This window comes from Eschrichtius robustus, chromosome 1 (assembly GCF_028021215.1).
Source record: "Eschrichtius robustus isolate mEscRob2 chromosome 1, mEscRob2.pri, whole genome shotgun sequence".
Lineage (NCBI taxonomy): Eukaryota > Metazoa > Chordata > Mammalia > Artiodactyla > Eschrichtiidae > Eschrichtius > Eschrichtius robustus.
This window is the reverse complement of record NC_090824.1, coordinates 116,401,464-116,417,237: the sequence shown is the minus strand read 5'-3', so window position 1 is coordinate 116,417,237 and position 15,774 is coordinate 116,401,464. Positions and strand designations below refer to the sequence as shown.

Sequence of the window (15,774 nt, the reverse complement as noted above, 5' to 3'; positions counted from 1 at the left end):
AATCTTAGGCTCAGAGTTTCTTATTCAGTAGGTCTGGGGTAGGGTCTGGGGATTTGCATTTCTAACCACTTCCCAGGGGATACTGGTGATGCTGGTCCAGGGGAAATCAGTGCTCTAGCAAGAAAAGGTTCTTAATCTGGGGTTCACATATCCCTGAAAAAAGTCTGCAAAAGCGCTGTGGGGGATTTACACACACACCCCTGAAAAGAGATATACACATTTTTCATGTATATGCTATGTGCATCTTTCTGGTGATAGACCCAGCATATTTCATCAGGTACTCAAAGGCCTTCAGCACTTAATTAAGAGTAGTGGTACTCAATCTGGGATATATAATAGAACTCCCTGAAGTCTTGGCTCTTCTATTCAATTGCTGTGTGACTTTGGGCAAAATACTTAACCTCTCTGTGCCTCAAGTTCTTCATGTATAAAATGGAGCTAATATAACAGTACCTACCTTATGGGCTTGTTATGAAGTTCAAATAAGTTAATATTTGCATATCATTTAGAGAAGTACTTAATAAGTGCTAAATAGGTGATTATTGCTAAATAGGATTATAAACCTTAGAGTATTCTTTTTTTTAAAGTCTAGGATCCACCCCCTGGTGATTCTAATGCACAGCCAAGGATGACAACCACTGCTCTGTAATGAAAAGAGAGCAAGAGATAGATGAGCGCCTTTCTTGAGAATGTGGTGTTAATTTCCTCTCAGCGTAGCAGACTTCCCTTCCCAGAGGAGCTTTGCTAGGAAACTAGAGAGGGCTAGCAAGAGCCCTAGCATCCTGGAAATGAATTTTCTTCCTGAAACCTCAAGAGCTGGTTCATGCTGACCTTTTTTCTTGTGTTAGGGGGAGGGGCTGAGGCAAAGCAGCAGAAGGAAGAAAACTGGTTTTATCCAAGCTATTTCTTTTGTTTAAAATCAACGCAAACAATAAAAGCCTGTCCTAATATAAGAAAATGCTAACATTATAAAGAAATGATCAGAGAGGTAAATACTAACTATGAGCAAACTAGCCTTCGATATGACACCAGTGACCCTTGCCTCCTGTAGTTCATGTCCTTGTGTGCTCCCACCTACACTGAATGTAGCTGATCTGTGTGATCAATAAGATATTGCAGAAGGGACAAAGTCTAACTTCCCAGGCTAGGTTGGAAAAGACATTGCAGTTTTCCCACCCTCTGTCTTGCGTTGTTCACTCTGGGAGAAGCTAGCTGTCACACAGAGAGGACAGTCAAGCAGTCTGTGGAGAGGAAAACAAAGAACTGAGGGCTCCCACCAACAGCCCATAGTGGCTTCACAGCCACGTCAGAAAGCCACGTGGGAAGTGTCTCTTCCAGCCCATCAAGCTTTCAGCAACTGCAGCCCTGGTTCCTATCTTAACTGTAACCTCACAAGAGACCCCAACCCCAAACCTCCTATTCTGCAGAGACCATGAGAGATACTACATCACTGATTTATGTTTTAATTCACAAAGTTTTGGGGTAATTTGTTACACAGTGATACATAACTGATGAAGTAAACTTAAACTTTTATTTTTTAGATGCCTGAGCTGAGAGTTTCCCTTTGGCTATTTTGGTGCTACTGCAGGTGATCTGCTCATTTTATTTTTTCCTAACCCTTTAAGCCCACGTAAGACACAAGGAAATGGTTAGCTAGTAAAATAGGCACACTCTACGGGGAGAGAAAGAGAACCCAGTCTCCTGCTTTGTGTTTTCCCGAGGCCTCACATCCAGAGAGAAAAAAAGTAACAAGACTCTTGAGCTGTACCAAGCTCAACGGTTAGGGGTCAGCTATGCAGGACCCTGAATTGAGTCGACAAAGTCTAATACTATCTTAAAAGAAAACTGCAAGAAAGCTCAACGTTTCTTAGGAGCACAGATGGCCAGGTTGCCAATCTAAACCCCCCTGAATTGTTGGTGTCCACTACTGTTCTTTATTTCAAAACCAAATAAACCAACGAGTAATGTGAGAAACGAGTAGATTTTTCCTGGTTAAGACTGAGTTTGGGCTGAGAGCAAATGACCATGAAGACCTTTAAGTGCTATTTATATACTGGTCATATAACAATTTGAAATAGCTGAATAGGTGACGCTCCATCACTCGGTTCTAATAAACCAGGTTACTTGGCTTTTGGAAAATAATTTCCGTTTACCTGAGATTTTGCTGAAGTTCATCACCGTGGGGAGACAGACTTAAAAACTGTGGCACTGAACCTCAGAACATACATGGGGTGTGTCTGACCAAATTATGTGCATATGCAGCCAGAGAGATCACATCCATAGCCTAAATTAACTTAGATCTGTTCTTGCTGTGTGATTACCTTCTGAGCTGGAGATGTGGAGACCCAGAAAAAGTGGTTGACCAGTTAATTACATCCTACTCTGATATGCTCACTTCTATCCAGGGAACACAATATAGTACTCAGATCAGCATATTTTAATTAATTTTTACCAAAATCAATTATAAGGTGAGTTAGTAGGTGATTACAGGGTGAGATTAATGACAGCATTACAAACACTCCTGAACACTTATTTTTTTTCTTTCCTGTTATCTAGAAGCCAAATATTGTAGTCAGCATGTTCTAGATTCATTATACACACAGCTCATCCTCTCTGTCTAGTCCAGAAATTCAAAACAAGTAGTTTCAACTTAATCACGGGGGGCAGGGAAGAGGAAGTGCCAGAGAGGAAGCAGCTGCGAAATGCATTTACTCTAAGTGTGAGCAGGGCTCGGGGCTCCCCAGTTGAGGTCATTTGAATGAACACTGATGCTTTCCTTTAGAGTAAAGATGAAACGAGGCAAGAAAGCCCTAACTGTCTGAGAAATAACATGTTTAGAAGGTGAAAAGCAGAGTCAAGTAAGCTTCATGTCTAGTTTCCATTTTATTTCCTTTTAAGTGTGTGCCCAGTTCCAGCTCACCAGGGTAAGCAGGATTTAGTTTGCCATCCCCACCCCTCCCAGTTTTTAATTTTAATGCTTTTTCTCCTTATTCTGATTTCAGGTCTTTTGGAAGGGCTAAGCAAGATGTCCCAAACACCTCAGTGTGTTCAATCTGCTGGAATGTCCTGAGTGCACCAGGTGTCCGAGAGGATAATAAAGAAGGGGTGAGGGACTGGTGGGGAGCAAGAGGAAAACATACGACAAGTGGAGGAAGGCGGGGCTGAAACCCATCTGCCTACCTTGGTCTTGCCTTGGCTTTTTAACATTTACTTTCACTGATTTCTATTTCCCTATTAAATTCCAGGGGGGTTGGCATTTAAAGGTTTTAGACTTTAGATTATATAATTTGACAGCTAATTTTTATTAACCAACCTGTGACATCTGTTTGATGGCTAAAATTTGGCTCTATATCACAGAAGTAGAATTTTACCATATGTTTTGTATGCTGTGCTTGCTAATGTGAAATAGTTTGTCATATGTTGGGAAGCCTTTGGCTAAGGATTGAATCTCAAAGGCTTATGTGATGAAAGACATCTTGTTGAACTGAAGCTTTAATATGCTGTTTCCCAAATATCAATATGGACAATTCGAGTGATGAATAATGTACTTTAATATAGAATGTACTGGAAATATATAGAAAGTTTTAACAATGTGCATTCCTGGGCTCTAATATAGATGAAAATCACTCTGAATCATGTAGTTAACCTAAACACACACATTCATATACACACTGTTTTAATGCACCTTGGATTTTCATTGAATGATTATTTATTGAGCCCCTACATGTGCCAGGCATCTGTTAAGGACTGAATATGGTCAGAGTGGTCCCTTCCCTCAAAGAGGTCAAAACTTCATATAATTGAGAATGTCACTAGTAAGAACCACCTAGGCTACTTAATAAAAATTTTCTGTAAAATATATATGAAGCATGCTGGACAGTTAACTGTGGAAAATACTGTTATGCAAAGCCTTACCAACATCCCCAGTTAAAGTCACACTGAAAAGAAAAATAAAACATAAATAGATGGCGGAGCTAGTTATCTCCTTTCTATAACATTTAGCTTTTACAGCATTATGGTTCAAAAAAAGCATTAAATGTTTCAAAATACATTGAGTTTTGCTCTATTCAAAATAATAAAGATTTAAAGAAAGATGTAAACATTAGAGGAAATTTATTTGCCTTTGTTGTAATTTGACTCCAAGACAAAAAAATGAAAAATTACTTGACATGAATGGTGTATGAGCTTCTGTTTTTCCTTTGAAAAGGAGATAAAACAAAATAGGCAACTTTTTCATTCTTTTCTAATGAAGGGTCACTTTCCTCTAAGTTACTGAATACACCATGGACTTTTCTTAACCTAAGAATTGTATGCCTACTTGGCTGAGTCATCAATATCTTTCTTGTCATTTTTCTCCCATTGAGTTTCATGCTAATGGACTTGGCCCAGTCCATTCCCTTCCTCCCTTTATTTTCTTGAAAATTACTTTTTAATTCTCTTCTCCTTTTAAAAATTATTATTTTAATTCTTCTTTTCTTTCTATTTACTTACAAACTTTTAAAAATTGATATTTACAAATGGGTCTGCTCCTTGAACTTGTTTTTCTTTCCTAATTTGTTCTCACATAGTTGATGCATCCATACCATTCCTCCACTTTAACTTTTCATTATAAGGGACATTTTTCTGACTTACTTATATATCTTCAAAAATCATTGTGCGTTCACTGGTCAGAATGGCCACCATGAAAAAGTCTACAAATAACAAATACTGGAGAGGGTGTGGAGAAAAGGGAGCCCTCCAACACTGCTGATGGGAATGTAAACTGGTGCAGCCACTATGGAGAACAGTATGGAGGTTCCTTCAAAAACTAAAAATAGAACTACCATATGACCCAGCAATCCCACTACTGGGCATATACCCAGAAAAGATGAAAACTCTAACTTGAAAAGATACATGCACTCCAGTATTCATTGCAGCACTATTTACAATAGCCAAGACATGGAAGCAACCTAAGTGTACATCAACAGATAAATGGATAAAGAAGATAGTATGTGTGTATGTACACATACACACACACACACACACACACACACACACGCAATGGAACATTACTCAGCCATAAAAAAGAATGAAATAATTCCATTTGCAGCAACATGGATGAACCTAGAGATTATCATACTAAGTGAAGTAAGTCAGACAAAGACAAATATTATATGATATCACTTATATGTGGAATCTAAAAAAATGATGCAAATGAACTTACTCACAAGACAGAAACAGACTCACATAGATAACAAACTTGTGGATACCGAAAGGGAAAGAGAAGGGGGAGGGACAAACTAGGAGGTTGGAATTAGCAGATACACATTACTATATATAAAATAGATAAACAACAAGGACCTACTGTATAGCACAGGGAACTATATTCAATATCTTGTAATAACCTATATTGGAAAAGAATCTGAATATATACATTTAACTGAACCACTTTGCTGTATACCTGAAGCTAACACAACATTGTAAATCAACTATATTCTAATTAAAAAAAAAATCATGTGTGTTCAGCTCAACAATGGAAGAAGGCACTATGTTGATTATACATTCCCTAGATTAGTAGTTCTTAAATCTTAGCATGCATCAGAATCGCTTGGAGATCTTATTTAAAAAAAAAAAATCAAAAACAGATTGCTGGGCCTCAATCTGAAACAGTAGATGTGGGGGTGGGACCCAAGAATTTGCATTTCTAACATCTTCCCAGGTGACGCTGATGCTTGCTGGTCTGGGAACCGCACTTTGAGAACTACTGGCCCAGTGAACCAGGAAAACTTAAGAAGTACCAGTAAATACACTTTGTTCTTTTTTTTATTTGGGGGTGTGGGGCAAATATAACACAGGATCCCTCAAATAAGCTGCCACATATAAACTGATACATCAATCCAGAAGTCATGTTTCGGTTCATGGTTTGACTCATGTGACCTGCAATTTAAATGAATAGACCTGGTCTTATAATGACCACTGAGAGTTAGTAACCATTTACTTTTGTTTTAACGTTTTCATTTTTTGCCCATTAATCTAGACTTGGAATTCTGTGTGAAGATATGTCAAAACAAATTCGTGGGTTGCTGTAGAAAAGCAGGTGGGGACTGATGAACAGAGTGTGACTGGAAGAGGCATTTCACAATTTGTTAAGGAAGCAAAGCATTATAATCCTACCGTCTTCTCTTATCACATACAAATGCATGAGCAACACACAAACATACACACACACACACACTGTTTCTGTGGGTAAATCAAAGGTATTTAGGTGTTGTTTTTTTCCACATCTGTGATTATTAAAACCTTCCTAGAACTGCTACAACCACAACATGTGGTAAAAATAATTATCGGGACTACATACTTAGAAAACATTTCTCCTTTATATGAGTGATTGTAACTGGTTTGTGTGATTTGTGCCAAACTGTGACCGGAAATTTGAGTTTGGGAATGGAACGTATATCTTTGCTTTTGTCTGTCTGTAGACATAGGCTTATATTCATGCATGCATTCATTGATTCATAACATTTTTTATTAAGGGTCAGAGAAAGGGAGAGTAGGAAGATTCATACAAAGATGAATGAGAGCTCAGGGCACGGTGGATGTTGTATCTGTGAAGTATAACACAAGCATAAATGGTACAATAGGAAGTATTCAATATTAAGGGAGAATAGGGAAGAAGTAGGTATTTCTCAGGGAAAACTTGACAGAAGAAACATTTGAATTGGACTTTGAAGAATGCATGAGTCTTTGCTGGGGACGGCAAGTAGGAGGAAGCCTGGGCGGGGGTGGGGGACATCATGCACACCTCCTGGGGAATAAACTTGTATAAGGATTTCAGGGAAATTTTAAACAGGTGGATGTAGGTAGAGCATATAGTATGTGTATGGAGGAAATTATTAAGCACTAGGGCTGAAATCAGGTACAGAAAGGAGAGGAGGGAGATGGTGTAAGCTAGGCTAAGGAATTTGGACCTTATCCAGTGGTCCAGGAGGTGTCTACAAAGGAAGAACCATATCAATGAAGGTAGAAGCAGGAAGGATAATGTGTCTGAACAAGAACAGCAGTAAGAATCATAGAAAGGAAAGTTACTGAAGAGAATTTCATATATAGAGCTTTCAGTATAGATGTGCTAATAGGACGCAGAGAAGAGAAGAAGTCAACCATGATTTCCCAATTTGTAGTTGAAGCAACTGTACTGTTTATGATGCTATTTTATAATATCAGGAATGTAGAAGTGTCTTAAAGTTGTGTTGAACTGTCTCTATGGCATTCTGGCAGCCATTGCCGAAGCACCTAAGTCTTAGCAAAAAAGCTTTCAGAACAGGAAAATGACTTATTAGTCATATGAAATATAGGATAGAATTTGTTCAGGTATAAGACATTATCCACTAAAAGCTAATATTTTATCAGTAAGTATTGTATTATTTCTTTGAGTCATTCAACAGTTGTTTCCGGACAAGAGTAATATTGAAGATTCTCAACAGGATGAGGGAAAGCCACCTGTCATCTCTCCTTGGTTGAGAAATACCAACATCTCTGTTATTTATGGGAATTTCTGTACCTCTGAGGAGTGTTGCAACAGGGAAGGACACCAAACAGGTTGAGAACCACTACTGTATGAAAAGGAGGCCAGAGAGACCCTTTACAAAGTGCTCCCAACCTTGGCTCCAAGCACAGTCTTTGAAGAATACAGAGGCATAGCTTTAATCTCTGTCATTCCAATAAGGTTAAGAAAGATTGAGAGGAGGAAACAGGAGACGAAAGAAATCAGTTGTTTCCAGGGAGGTTTTACTGATTGCAGAAATTAGTCGGAAGCCAATCTTTTCTACCAAAATATGAGGATCAAGATAAATTGACAACCAGTGATTTGTGAGAGTAAACTTAAAAATCAGCAGAAAATTACTGATAGGAAGACAAGAAAGGTGACAAGTATCAAATAATAGTTTGAGGTAGACCAGGTATGAGCTAGACCAGAAAGATGTTAAGGACAAGAATATTCTAAGGGAGGCTAGAGAAGTTCATGGGTCAATAGGTCAGTTCTTTCCGTATAGCCAAAGTGGTCAGCGAGACCAGGAGAGATGTGACCATGACTTTGTGTTCTCATTGTTTTTGCGCCTACAAGGTCAAGGGTGATGTTCTTAAATGCACAGAGTGGCCTGAGACCTGTATGTGGGTGAAGGGCAATAAAAAAATTATACTTCTCTGAGAGAAGGCCTCCAAAAATAAATGTAAGAGAGTAAGATATTCTAAAGATATTCAATATGCAAACACTCAAATTCATACATCACGAGAAGATAGTGCATGGAAAGGGTGAGAGCAGAGTTAACGGCAACAGTTGTGCTTATTAGGATGATGAGATAGAGAAAGGTTACAAAGGCAGTCTAACAATTTTCACCTATTGATGAGGACCAACATGATAACTAAGCAGCAGACCAGAAAGATTGGTGATAAAAAGATAGAATGTCCAGTGTTAAAGCCTTGCTGCTACTCAGTGTGTGGTGCACTAACCAGATGCCTGGACATCATCTCAGATTTTGTTAGAAATGGGGAGAACTACCTACCCTGCCCCCAAAAAGGTCTACTCAACCGGAATCTGCATTTCAACAAGATTCCCGGGGACTACTGTGCGCATTAAAGTTTGAGGAGCTCTGACCTGGGAGGCTTTAAATAAGGCCAGGTGAAAGATGACTGTATTTTGCATATCACAATTAATTCCATCTCTGCCTAAGTTAATTAAGTAAAACAGTCATTTTTAACTCATCTATTTTCAATGATTTTTAATTATTTTTCTACTCAAAGAATCATCTGAGAATTTGGCAAATGCCTTAGATACTCTTCTCCCATCCCATCCATCCTTACAAGTGGATGCAATTTCAGAATATAACTTAAAGCCCAGCCACAAATTCCAATTTAAGAAGCAGTATTTAAAGAATCCCAAGCACTCTTCTACAGAATTATTAATTAGAAACCACCTGAATGCTTGTGGACCCAATCCACCAACTGGCTGCTATCTTGGGGCCTAGCAGGGTTTGCTTTTAATAGAGACTTTGAAGACACCCACATATGTTACACAATCAGGGCCCTGAAAAGGACTGCCTTGATTGCCAGGCAACAAAGTTCTATGGATACCAAGATGACATATAAAACGTGTGCAGTCAACTGCAATTGCCAAGTAAAACTTTCAGTCACTTACAGGCATCTAGACATTTGGGTGGTATTATAAATCATCTGCAAGTTTTTGTTTACTAAATTATAATCCTCAAGATTGTGATAATGGCTAATGTTTGAGTACTTATTATGCACTAGGAAACTATCCGCTCCTCGCCCCCGTATCTCTCTCTCTCTCTTCCTTTGTACTTAAAATAACCTTGTAAGGTAGGTATTTTTGTCCCTAATTTTAAAATATGGAAACTGAGACTTACTTTAATAAACTGTCCCAAATCATAGCTAACAAGTAAATGGAAAGTAGCAGAGCCTGAACTCACACATAGATCTAACTTACTGCAAAACCTGTATTTTTACCAGCCAGGCTAAAGACTATAAAAGTCTTTAGAATAACTGCTTTAGAAAAAATTCTGCAAAACCAACTCTATTTCACTATAAAATGAAATATTTCATCAGAGACTTTTTTCTTCCTACGCTACCTTTTCCACAGAAAGTACATCTTTTTTGTAAAATCTGTAAAATAATTTATTCTGGTTCATTCAGCAAGTTATCACCAAAGTTTGATACTGCTTATCAAAGTTGTAAGGTGATTATTGTCAAATATGAAAACAAAATAAGATGGCTCATATAGACTGAGTAAAGTTGGGGGAAAAGTTATTTTATTTTTAAATTAAATTATTCTTTCCGTAGCAGCTGATGAGTTCATGAAGTAAAGCAAAAAGCTGCATCAAAAAGCCTTAAGTCCATAAATTCTAACTCCCTTCTCTGTTGACCTGACTTCATCAGAGGTTACTTACAACTTGGGCTCAGATGCTTTAATCATAAGACAAACTATGTAGCCCAAATTATATAACAACACAGAGTCTTTCTAGGCCAATAGCCTGAAGCAGTCCTCCACAGTCAATTAATTTTAACAACATTCTATAAGGCAAATAGGGAGAGTAAGAACATTACTATCACATGCAAAAGAGCCTGCCAGAAGAATGTTTTTAAGTATATGCCCTCTATTCTGTAAGGTAGTCCTGGTCCTCATTTTCTTTAACAATTATGATTCATGTCACATTTTTTAAAATGTCAGAGTATGAAGCCATATACTACATTGAAATGGTGAAAGGGAAGGAGGGAGAGATAGGGAACAAATGAACATGGATTTGTAAACACTCTCCTAGGAGTTTTAAACCTTAAATGATCCCTAAAGGAGACTGTTTTGAGACTTTCACAGATCTTTCTCCATTTATATAATAATAATGCTCTCCTCCCATTAGCACCGTGATTTCGAAGTATAGTATATTTGAGGTATCATGTAATCCTCACACCAACCTGTGAACTCTTATCACCTTTTTATTGAAAGGAAGACTAAAGCTTGGAGACGTCATACATTAATTGCTCAATCTGGTGCAGCTCATAAGTGAGAAAGCTTTCTGAAACTGGGTTTTTCCCAGACTCAGATCTCTTGCTGCCTCCCAACTAGCAATACTACAATTGTTTAGTTTGAACATAAGTATCTGGCTTTGTCTGCGAGGCTCTTTGTATAAGGTTGTCCCATCTGTAATTTGATTCAAGTAAACTAACACATACTAAGCTTCTATTAAGGTTCAGTGAATACAGAAATGACAAATACAATCTTTACACTCAAAAGCCTTCTCAGCTGGTGTAGAAGAAGATACATAAGCCAGGAACTGCAATCTAAATTACTCCCTTACTATACTCATCATGCCTTCCTAAAAATGGGTGTGAATGTGCAAACTAGTGAACTGGACACTTTAGGTGAATTGTATGGGATGTGAATTATATCTCAGTACAGCTGCTATTAAAAAAATAAAATAATAAATTAAAAAAACATAAAAAAAAATTGTGTTAAGGAAAGGATTCTTGTCTCCAGAAAACCTAAGCTAATCACAAAAGAATTACTTACCCTGGATCTTGGACCTGACTTTTAATAATACAATCTCAGCATTTTGGGATACTGCTTTTGTCCAAAATTATTAACCTCTAATCAATAAACATCCAACCAAAGTTATGGTGCTTTACATGTAGCATTTCTAATTTCATTGTTGTTTCAAACAAACATTATATTTTTTGAGATTTACATTTCCTAACATAAATATTATACTTAGTTGTCTAAAATTACTACTTATTTTTTAAAGCAAAGGTAACATAAAATAAAACATCCAATAGTTCCACAAACGTTATATAAATAAAGATAGAGGCCCTGTCCAAACGAAATGTGCACTGGTGGGCAGTGCCACTGTGGAAAGTTCCCAAATAGTCAAGTTCCTCTGAAATACGGGCAGGAGTGGCTCCTTGCCCATTGCCCAGCCCTCTGACCCAGTGTGAACTTTTCATTTTACAGGTGAGGACAACGAAACACGAAGGTGTTGACCTCTTAAAATGTTCCCAAGATCACATAGAAAAGGATCACAAACAGACGTCTCTACTGCTTTTTCTACTACTCCATTGAGTTGGGATTAACTGGTAAAGTCTTCACTGATGCAACACATAGTTATTAAGTAGTTTCTATTTTCTAGGCTTCATTCTAGGCAATATAGATATGTTGATAAAAATCACAGGCAAAAAATTTACACTGTGGCAAGGAAGACAGATAAGAAGCCAGCCCGGGTAAACAAGTAAATAAAGGATAGTAATTAGTTGCTATGCAGAGGATTAAGATAAGGTTATTCATGGAGGTGACTTTACCTCCTGAGCCCTACATGGCTGCTTGCAAAGAGTGGTGGGAAGAGAAATCCAGGCAGTAAACGAGCTGATGAAAAAGCCCGAAGGCAGGAATGAGCTTCAAGTGTGCTGAGGAAAGTAAAGGAATCCACGATAATCCTATGTGTTTGATTTAAGTAACTGGTCGAATGCTGGTGCCAGTAATTGCAATGGAGATGTGGGGGAAAGAAGCAGGTTTTGACAGGGGAGATTAAGAATTCTATATTGATGCTAAAGAAGTTTGAGATGACTGACAGGCAGTCAAGGAGAGTAGGGGTATGTCGGGGATAGGACTAGGGGAGCAAAATGCTATCTGAAGAAACTGGTTCCTGTCTGACTTATACATTTTGGATCCCAAAGAGACAACTGAAGCAGAGTGGTATAAAAGGATATGGTTGGTAGGAGGCAGAGGTACAGAAAGCAGGATTGATCAATACGATGGAGAAGGAACGCTTCACTGCAGAATAAGGAGTTTGCATCTCTGAGCAAGTTCTGGCATAATTTTAAGGATAAATCCTAATTTATCTAATTAGGTGGTAGACACAGACTTTACCAGAAAAATCAGGTATTAAAATCTATTGTGTACCTTCTTTTTCAAATAAGGAAAAGCACTGTATGTTTCCTCTGTGTGCCCTAGCAACAAGCTTACATTTTAGCAACACTCAGAAAAAAACAGTGGCACAATGAGCACAAACTCTATCAGTCATCTTCCACTCTGCGGTCCCAATGCCTGTTCTAAGCTGCCAATCTGAACAGGACATGTCCCTCCTGAAATCCCTTTATGGTCTGTCGTTTCTCTTAGCAGAGAGTCAAACTCCTCATCATGGCCCACAAGGCAGCACATGCTGGTCCCTGCCAACTTCTCCAGCCTCATTTCCTGCTACCTCTTGCTCACAGGACCAGCTGAGTTCTCTTCTCAAATGAACCCTGGGCTCACTCTACTTGTTAATGCTTTGTCCTTGACCAGGACAAGACAGAGATGCTTCTTGCTCATCTATTCCCAAAGTGAACTCCTACTTATACTTCAGGTCTTTGTCAAGATAACACTTCCTCAGAGGAAGTTCCTCTAGAAAACCTGCCTTGCCCCCTTGTCCTAAGTCTGACTTAGGAGCTTCACCTCCAGATATTCCATCATCTTTAGCACTGACCACCCCCACGTTGCGAGGGTCTACATATTTGCAGCTGTCCTGCATAATCTTGTTGAGGGCAGGGACCATAGCTGTCCTGTTCATTGTTGTATCTGCCATACTGAGTGCAGATTGGGCATTTAGCATCTAGGGGCTTAAGACGTAGTGAATAAGTGCAAAGAAAACTTTCTACTAGATTTTAAATTCCTAGAGAGCAGGAACCCTAGGCTGGTTAAAAATACTACCTCCAACTCTAAACACAAGGTGGGTGCTCAAAGAAATTTATAGTTTTTCAACTGAGAGCTGCATTTCCCATGCTTTACATTCTATGATTTGAGTATATTGAAAGTGGAGCTTCTGGTGAAGAGCCCTGCCATTGTCTTTGCACCAGCTTTGGCCATATTTTAACCTGCCCAGCCATTGGATACCATTTCTAAGTCTAGGTAGACAAATATCTGAACTAATATTACTCATCTACCCTCTCAATATGGTCTGATTTATGCCATAAGTATTTATGCCATAAAGTATTCCTGATTTATGCCGTAAGTATTTATGCCATAAAGTATTCCTGCATCTAAACTTTGTCCTACAAATGAAATACTCACTATTATCCTGCAACTTAGACCATTTGATTTAAAATGCATTTCTTCAGGGCTTTTAAATACTTTGAGATCTTTATCTTTCCACAATGTGGAAATAAGTTTTAGAACTACAATGATCACAGTGATCGATGTTTTGATGCAACAGTTCCTTACACTTAAAATCAAGAACACAAAATCAGAATTTAACTAAAACATATACTCTTAATAAGTTTAAATATTTGTAATTACCTTCTAGTGCCTCTTTCATATCCTGAGCAAAAATGGTCCACATAATTTCAGCACTTATTTTTCCCATGTTCAGTTCTTGAGGGAACCTAAAGCCAAACACATATATTAGTAGATCAAAAAGAAAAATGTGCCTGAAAAAAACAAAACACTTCACATTACATAGACACCACAGTAATCATTACATAGTTTATAACTACTTTTACTTATGAGATTTCTCTCTATAAATTTTCAGGGGTAGGGAAAAAAAGCTAAACAACAGAGTGTGGCGATAAAGACAATTATTGGGTGAAAGGAAAATAGACTTCATTACATCAGTGCCAATGTAATGGTGCCCAGGGCTCCTGATGGATGTCTTATGCTGTGTGTTTGCTTGTGTCTAAAGAGTTCCTTTAGTTTTATCAAACACTTCGTCTTCACGTGTCTCAACTTGAGGATAGGCCAGAGGAATCTGAGGAGCAGATGCCATATAACAGCAAAACCCACACCTCGCATTCATCTGTCAGCCATTTTTCTCGAAGCAAACTTGAGTGCTTCCCTTCTCTATTTGCTTAAAGCAAATTATTTCAAGAAAGATTCCTCATTCCTCTGGTAAAATGGCCCATGGTGGACCCATTAATCAGGACTCCAGAACTACCAGGCAGGCTGTGTATTTTAGATCAAACAAGCTTAAGCCAAAGACAAGATTCCTACTGCTGCTGGATATGTATTCTGTTTGTATGTGTTTTCAATCTCATGTAAGCCCAGTGAAAATAATTTCATTCATTTCATTTCACTGTAAACACTCAGCCCATGCCAACATGCAAGACTGAAAGTATTTTCTGTTCTAACAAATATATATTATATATTTTATGCATTGAATATGTTATTTATAAAGTGCATGCATATAAATGTTTATATACATATATACAAGCTAACATATTAAGAAAAAATATATATATACATGTAAAGTAACAAGAATAACTCTCACATTCATTTATTTATTTTTTTTTTAAAGATTTTTTTGATGTGGACTATTTTTTTTTTAAAGTCTTTATTGAAAGTTAAGACTTTGTCTTCCTGTGCAGGGGGTGCGGGTTCAATCCCTGGTCGAGGAACTAAGATCCCACATACCTCACAGCCAAAAAACCAAAACATAAAACAGAAGCAATATTGTAACAAATTCAATAAGGACTTCACATTCATTTATATCTTTGAGTCCAAATCAAAAAAAGAGAAAAGAGTAATATAACCCTGAATGGGATAGAAAGGGTTACTTAAGTAAATATGACCTCAGTATAACCTCAACAAAGAAAAGACCACATATCCTGCATAATATTTCACCAAAGCACAGCGTGTTTCATCAAATGTCCCTTACCAATTTCCATCTATCATCAATTTACCTAATAAGGTCAACTGATACTTTAAAACTTAAATGCGGATGCATTATTATTACGTATTAAAACAGAACACTTCCTATGATCAAAAAATAAATATAACCTAGATATATACAAAATTAGTTTTCAACAATAAATTTTACCCCCTTTATATAAAAATAACCTTTGGCAAATAATGTTTCATTTGTGGATAGCTACAAATATCCCATATATGTAGTATATTAATTTTTATGTAATCGATACACAGCAACAAAATTGTAAGTGATATAATTACAGTGATTTAAGCTTATAAAATGAGGAAATCTATTATTTTAATTTTTTGAATCCAGAATAAAGAATGTATTAATTCAGTTTATGGTGCCCTGATATAAAAAACAAAGACATTGGGAGGCCTTCAAGATGGCGGAAGAATAAGACATAGAGATCACCTTCCCCCCCAACAAATACATCAGAAATACATCTACATGTGGAACAGCTCCTATAGAACACCTACTGAACGCTGGCAGAGGACCTCAGACCTCCCAAAAGGAAAGAAACTTCCCATGTACCTGGGTAGGGCAAAACAAAAAAACAAAAAACAGAGACAAAAGA

At 37.6% G+C, this 15,774-nt stretch overlaps 1 protein-coding gene across 2 annotated transcripts in view; it reads right to left on the bottom strand.

The window, feature by feature from the left end:
- UNC13C (unc-13 homolog C) overlaps window positions 1-15,774 on the bottom strand; it is a 589,653-nt gene that overhangs the window by 178,920 nt on the left and 394,959 nt on the right. For both annotated transcript variants that reach the window (XM_068536284.1, XM_068536278.1), the window contains one exon: window positions 13,811-13,896. In XM_068536284.1, the coding sequence (XP_068392385.1) occupies window positions 13,811-13,896 (86 nt within the window). The remainder of the gene's footprint in view (window positions 1-13,810; window positions 13,897-15,774) is intronic.